Below are 7,964 nucleotides of genomic sequence, written 5' to 3' on the forward strand. Positions count from 1 at the left end.
TTCCCAGTGTTGCTAGGAGACACTCGTCATGCTGTACAGCCGCCGGACTATGATGCAAAGCTTTTTCAAACAAGCTCACTGTTTCAGACGTCGGTCCCTTTACAACATCCAACATTCGTGCTGTTACGTTTGTGTGTCATTCAGACAGACGGAAGCTAGTTAGCCTAGCTTGCTAATGTTAGCGCTGATTCCCACAAGACGTTTGTTCGTGTGTTCGTTCTGCTTTATAGAAAAGTAGGCGTTCTAGCTAGTTAGCGTGTCTTTCATGGGTCCGGTTGTAGTGGCGCTAAATAATACGACTGTTAAAAATCAGAGCAACAAGAATTCCTGTAACCTCAGCACTTCGCACGCTACGACGTGATTCAGGTCACGGACTAACTCTCAAATCACAGGTGGGGCTTAGCGACAGATAACGACGTTGGGCCCCCAGCTGGTGAACGACCTGAACTGTTTTTACAACCGGCCAAATGATGGTACACACCAAGGAGATCTACAGTATACTGATAACTAAAAAAAAAGATTTAATATAATTTAGACTTTAAAAGACTTTTAGAACTACATTTTGAATGTAGTTTAGGGATTAAATGAGGCACCTGGTCAATAATGAAGGTTCATAACTTCATTGTTTTCTTATTGTTTGTCCTGTGATGCTTTCACGTCACCAACTCTCAAATCTTGAATGTGTCCTTCAATGCACCACGAAGGAGCTTTAACTTGCAGCTGCATAATCGAGAGACAATGATTTCAACACAAATCTTCACTGTGATAGATGACGCAGCTCAAGTGTCACGTGATTCTTCAGTGGAAATCAATGGATGGTGAGAAAGTACTTGACACGCATCAGTGTTTAAGACATGTGCATTTAATGGTCCTTTAATGTGCAGATTCATTTCATCCTCCACTTGAACATCTTGTAGCTCGTCTAGTGTCGCTGTTTGTCCAACTTCCAGGCATTTTTAGAATTAAAATAAACTCTTTTGCTCTTTTGCTTGTATTTTCAACTTCCCGAGAGGACGAGTGGTTTGTTCTCTCGACATGATGTCAAAGAAACCTCACGCTGTGGCTCCTGACCTTATAGCACAAGTTTAACTATTTATGGGGCCCAACAGGGATCATATGGTAGAAAAATAAAGATTAATAAACTGTGTGTGTCGGATAAGTGGTAGTTATGTAATTTCTTAGTTTTACGTTTTACCTACTAAATGAAAGCACTGATTAATAGTCTAAAATAAAATACAACAACATGACAATCAGCCCCTCAGAGCTGTGGATAAATGAGGCTCGGTGGTTGTTAAAGCTGCCCTGTGGAGTTTTTCTTGTAAACAAACAGAAGTTATGTTGACGTTCAGTTTGTGTCGACTCTTGAATGCATTTTCTTCCTCATAAAACATTTGCAAAGCTGTTTTTTCTTTAAAGTTTGAGACCTACATTGTTTACATCCACGTTTAGCAGCTTTCAGTCTTCCTCTTCACTGTCTATGCTGGCACATTTCTGCATGTCTTAGCACATTACCGCCACCTGTAGGTCAGTAGAATAGTTACATTAATACACACACACACATTAATGCAGCAGTAATATTAATCCAGAAACAGATCAGATATGATAATAAAACACTGACAGGGACCAGTTTACTGCACAATGAGTACTTTTGATACTTTAAGTACATTTTTCTGATAAATACTTTTACTAAAGTAAGGTTTTGAATGCAGGACTTTTACTTGTAGTGGACTATTTTCACAGTGGTATTAGTAAATTATATGAATACTTACTCAACCATTGCACTCATGTACCCACTTTTTGACGGAGCAGTTTTAATTAATTCAATTAATTTCCACATATTAATGCTTAAATGTGAGGATGATGCCGAGGCCAGGGGACGTATTTTAACCTCTGCTTCAAGAATCAAACAGGAAATGTTTGAATGCTGTGACTTATTGTTCTCAGCTTCAATGTATGAGATATTATAGTATTTTTCTGACATCAATTAATTAGTCGTTCATTCAGCTGATACCACAACTAAAGGCAGCATTGAGCCTTTTTCCTCTTACAGAATGAATTATTTCACTTGCTAAAAGGAACATTTCTGAATTTGTTTGCACGTTTGTCTGCTGTTACATTCGAGACCAAGTCTCCTCACGCTGACATCTGTTGTTATGACTGTGTTTGAAGACACAGATGGAGTGTTTTAAAGAGCCTCTTTCTATCTCCACAGAACTTATTAACTTATTCAAACACTGTCGCTGGCACGATTACCTTCACTCAAACCAGAAACAATGGAAACATTGAAAAGTCCAACAATGACTCGTTCTTGTCCTCTGCCACCTCTTCTTTCCCTCCAACCTGCACTGCCTGCTGTCCTCACGGAGGAGACACTAACTCAAACTTAGGAAGGAGATTACACGATTGATTTACAGTACATGATTGATTTGGGTCTAAACTGATCAATGAATACAGCCAGCTGTTAAACGATCAGTGAACATGACTAAAAAGAAAAACAGCATCAAATCACCATCATTTTAAACAGTAACCTCTTCGTCGCAACGCCATCACAGAGTTAGCAAAGTACTCTGTTTTTGTTCATTTTTAAAATCACGCAAAAACTTTCAACCCTAGTTTCCACACATCACTTCAGTAACATGGAAGCTATGTCCCTCATAACCCTCTGCTGCAATAGCATAGCACTTCCAAACTATGCTAACGCTACCTGCCCAGCACCGAACAGCAGGCAGACTAGCTGCCTAGTTAGCGACGAGTTAGTGAACATAGTTGATGGAGAACAAAAACTGAGCTCAAAGGAGAATGAATATTAGCGTAGCTCCATGTCTGCTGGACACGTGTGTTTTTTGCTAACACATTAGCCATAGCAACTTTTTAGCCATGGTAGCACTGCAGCTGGATGTCAATGTTGGTCAGTCTGTCGTTCGAACTGAAATATTTCCACAACGACTAAATAGATCGGCACAAAATCTTTTACAGACATTCATGGTGCCCAGAGGATGAATCCTATTGGTTTTGGAGATCCCCTGACTTTATCTCTAGCGCCACCATGAGGTTGACGCTTATGGTTTTAAATGAAATGTCTCAACGACTATTACCATGAAATTTGCTTCAGAGATTCATGTTCCCCTCCGGATGAACCATAATAACTTTGGTGATCAATTAACTAAGTGTCATTATCATGTCAAAATTTTAATTTGTCCGGTACTTTCATTACCAAAAACCTGAAGAACTGAGGACACCAGCCCAGCTGTACCTTGTGGTTAATGCGTATTATAGCATGCTAACACGCTAAACTAAGGTGATTAACATTATAGACATGCTAAAACTCAGCATGTTAGCATTGTCATTGTGAGCATGTTAGCATGCTGACGCTAGCATTTAGCTCAAAACGCCGCTCTGCCAAGTAGCTGTAGCCTATTAAAAGGCCCTGAAAACGTCTTTTCTCAATCAGCTTGTTAAATTTTCTGACAAAGTTTGAGCAGTTTTGGTTATTTCATTACTGTGTTCTTTGTTTTATCTGCCAAAACTCCAATAATGCAGCTTTATTTGATGAAATATTAAACCGGATATTAGAACACTTTGTTTCTCATCCTGTAATGCTGCTGTCATGGTGTATTATACATTAATTTATACAATACATACAACATTTATCAGAGTATCACTAGCAGCAACTTCAGTAGCAACAATAACAGCATCAGCTAAATAATTATTTTATATTATTATCATTATTAAATGATTTTAATCAGTTTTTATTAGTCATTTAATATCTACCAGAATCAACTACTATTGTATTTCTGCCTCAATAGGTTTTACTCTTGAAGTTCACTTATATCAACATTTACATCAATGACCCCGGTATATGTACCACTGAGCTGATTAGGAGAACAGGTGAGGAGGTGGGTGGGGAAGGTCAGGTGACCGGGACTGGAAAGGGGCTACTGCAGAGCATAGAGGAAGAGAGAGGTGGAGGAAGGGATGGAGGCAGAATGTGACATAATTGAAGATATTAAATAAATGTAGTGGAGTAAAAAGCACAGTATTTCCCTCGTAGATGAAGTGGAGTAGAATTATCAAGTAGCAGAAAATGGAAATACTCTGTATTCACACAGAAGTTGGTAATTTCCCTTTTAAACTATATGTATTCTTATTTATAAATATTAAACAGTCGTAGTGGGTCGACTGAAGGTCTCTCAGTGTCTCGACTCTCGACTCAAAGAGGTGTTTGTTCTCTTGACTCACGGCCTCCAAAATAAAGAGAGCAGAACATTAAATACAAAAATAAAGCTTTTATTCAGAGAGGGGCAGCACTTTGGGTAGCTATGATGAACATACATTTCAGATAATCTCCTGTAATCATTCAAAATAGTAAATTAGGACACAACTGTACATATTTGAGTACGAAATGTCACTTCATATGAATTCAGTCATGTGCAGTAGTTCTTTAGAAGTAGTTAGCAGTCACTCTGGCTCAGTGTTTGATATTTTAAAGGCATTCTCAAGATTTTATAATATATAATCATAATTAATTAATCAGTTGAAGGGCTGACAGACAGCGTACATAAAGAGCATAATTCACATGTAATCATGATGCACAAAGGAACAACGTCCTCACACTTTGTTCAACTACTTTTGACACTTTGACACGCGATTGAAGGGGGCAGACGGTGGCGTGTTGTTGGCAGTTGACGTCTCAAATTCTGTCAGCAGATTCTTCGTCCAGATCCAATCAGGATCAATACAAATCCTCTTATCACACACAGTTGTGACTCTGTAAGAAACAGACAGCACATCATGCATCATATTTTAATAACTGGACGTTCTGTATGTAAAATCTGAATCTGCAGTAACTAGTAACTACTGCTGTAAATGTAGTGCAGTAAAGAGATATATATTATTATATATTATATATATATTATTAATATACAATGTTCAGTCCATTTTCAGACCTGCAGGTCTGGATGTAAAATAACTGACCAGCTCTCCCTTGTGGAGAGTCTGCAAACTAAACTACTAAAGATCAAGTTCTTACTGAATAATTATATAATTATAATATAATTATCATAATAATATAATGATTAAACTGTTGGGTTTGTCTGTGACCTTCTCACTGGAGGTTTTTTAAGGCTGTTAAATTTGATTTTGGTGTTGAAATTTGCATTTTGAAGTGCTGTTACAGCCTTATATTTCACTAAAGGGAGATATTGTACATTTAACTACATTACATTTATCTGATGTAAATACTATACAAAACACCAATATAAAGTAGTTATAATTCATTTAACACTTTAAAGGAGCCCATTCCCTTATAAAAAGTACTTTTACTTCAGCTACTTTAACTTAAAGGCACCCTGTTTTCATTGTAAACAAACAGTTTTCTTCACATACTGTTCCATATATATAAACATATAAACTTAAGAAACTTCTCTCGTTTGCAAGCTTTTCAATGCAGTAACAGTACTCGTAAGATGCAGTAGATGTGATTAACATGAGCACGTGTACAATCTAATATCTACTTACATGATTGCCTTGGGTTTACAGTGACTCTTGGTCGTCTCCACGAATCTGATCTTTCCTTTAGGAATAAACTTCTGACTGTAGCCTGGACAGCATCCGTCCTTGTTCGATATCCCTGGTGCGATCGGAGCTATAAACACACACACACACACATTTAACACTTTGCCTCTGAAATGCAGTTTTCAGTGACAGCTCACAGAGAAATTAAGTTACTGACCAGTGAGAGTTGTTACAGAGTTGTAACGCAGGAAGCAGATGAGAGCCAGAAGTAGGAGAGTCTCCAGAGTCTTCATGTTTCCCCCGACAGAGACAGACGAGCTGCAGTTTGGATGAAAAGCCTTTAATCTTCTGGGCTGATGTGTGCTGGAGACCTGCTCTGTGCCCCCTTTATATACAGCTGAGGCCTCCTTCATAGTGAGTTATGTTCTAAGAAACAGCCGGTGGTTCCCCCTCTGTCTTCTCTTTTCTCTGTCACTCACCACGACGGCTATTTTCTGCACTACAGAGAAAATGTGAAGGTAACAACATGGAAGACAATTCTTGCAAAATCAAGACTTTAAGTTGCAAACACACAATATAGAACAAGTCACAGTCTATCAAAAATCTGATCACATACTTTTTCAAAACTCTTCACTCAGTTCTCGTTACTGACATGAAGCTCTGCACAATTATTAGTTATTTAACAGTTAATCTCGCATCCAAAACACTTCTTACACATCATCAGTAACTAGCATTACAATACATATACACTATGTTGTCTTCGATGTTGTAATACATATTTTGTTGTTGCCATTTTTGCAGAGTAATTTCATCTGCACAAAATGAAACTAAAGTAATTCCAGTGATGCAACACAAAACTATACGTATTCAATACACATAGTTATAGGAGAGCCACATATACAGAAATACAACAGAGCCAACCCACAAGCTTTCATCCACATCACACCTTCTGTCCTCTCCTGTGCTCCACCTGGGAAAGGATCTTTCTGTCTGATCCGTCCTGACAATTCATTGTGTCACAGAGGGACATCTGATCATGTGGCAGGCGATCAGGAACCTTCCACCTGCATGAGGACAAGATTTCGTCTGTGGGGTTGAGGGATGGAGAGTCAGGTGGAGGGAAAAGCGACACCATCCTGGGATGAGCTGTAAACTACTCTGAGACGGTGGAACGTCACATCGTCCCGCATTTACAAAACGTTCTGGAGGCACAAGTCTTTCACAGAAGTCATCTGGAAATTAAACTAGGAGTTACTGACAAGTAGCTGGAACTGCTTCGTGTTTTAGTTTAAATAAGTGACACTTCCACAGTACATCACATCCCTGCAGAAGGTAATGTAGACACAGTGTTACGTCGAATGAGGTGGATGAATGAGCAGGGTGGAAATCTCTGCCGTGTATTTTCACTTCCTCGTCTGTTCCCATGAATGATTCTGTTTGCAAGTTCTAAAATGTCAAAGTACTGAGTCACACAGACGTCGAAGAAGTCCAAGAAGCTTTGAATATTTGTGGATAATTCAAATGAGTTTAAAACAATAATAAAATAATATTAATACTCGTGTCCAAATTCCATTCTACATATAGTGTATGTGAGCACTTTGAGTTGCCTCTGTGTTTGAAAGTTACAATACAAATAAACTTACACACTAACTGCACACAGTATTTAATATATACAAATATGCAGGTAGTTTCTACAAAGATTAATACTTGATACTTTGACTACAGTTAGGTTTCTTATGTAGCTGCGAGCAGCTCTTCTGATTCCTTTGTGCATTGCATTGTGGGAGAATCGTGTGCACTGAAAGCACATTGTTGTAATGTAATGTTTAGAGTTTACTTTTCAATTGTGAACACGAATAATCAAAACTTGGTAACATTTTTTTAAATTTAGCTTTGCTTTGTTTAATTGTTTTTGTTGACTGGAGTAGTAGTAATAGTACTACTACTGCTAGTAGTACAATTATTAGTTTTATAGCATATTTTAATAATAGCAGTAGTAATACTAAGTGGCAGGCCTAGTAGTTGCAGCAATAGTGGAGGTGGCAAAAGCAGCTGAAGCAGTAGTAATAGTACCCATAGTATTAGAGTAGTACAGTGTAAGTAACAGTATAGCAGTAGTAGTAGTAGTAGTAGTAGTAGTGTTGGCAGTAGCACAGTAGAAGCAGTGGTCACATCAGCAGTATGACGTTTGGTTGACGTGATGTGATTTTCACTTCCTCAAAGAAACGATTCTAAGAACAAACTGAAGACGTTCAAACAGAAAAGCACATTCAAATAAAACACGTTCGTACTTCATTATTCTAGTTATAGTATCATTTAATGAGGAAATGGAGAGAAGTGAAACATCACTCTCTTTTTTTCCTCATTCAGCCCCCCCCCCCCCCCCCCCCCCCCTTCTCATTCCTGTAGTCTTCAGTGTAGAAGTAACATTAGTAGATGTGTTAATATAT

At 38.2% G+C, this 7,964-nt stretch overlaps 1 protein-coding gene across 1 annotated transcript; it reads right to left on the reverse strand.

Annotated features, from left to right (window-relative positions):
• Positions 1 to 4,623: 4,623 nt before the first annotated feature.
• Positions 4,624 to 5,807, reverse strand: LOC139289501 (C-C motif chemokine 13-like). Its single transcript, XM_070911116.1, has 3 exons — positions 5,732 to 5,807; positions 5,518 to 5,644; positions 4,624 to 4,768 (listed from the first exon to the last, which is right to left on the reverse strand). The coding sequence occupies exons 1-3, from the start codon at positions 5,805 to 5,807 to the stop codon at positions 4,624 to 4,626; spliced, it is 348 nt and encodes a 115-aa protein (XP_070767217.1).
• Between the last annotated feature and the right edge of the window lie 2,157 nt (positions 5,808 to 7,964).

Source organism: Enoplosus armatus, chromosome 1 (genome assembly GCF_043641665.1).
Source record: "Enoplosus armatus isolate fEnoArm2 chromosome 1, fEnoArm2.hap1, whole genome shotgun sequence".
NCBI classification, from domain to species: domain Eukaryota; kingdom Metazoa; phylum Chordata; class Actinopteri; order Centrarchiformes; family Enoplosidae; genus Enoplosus; species Enoplosus armatus.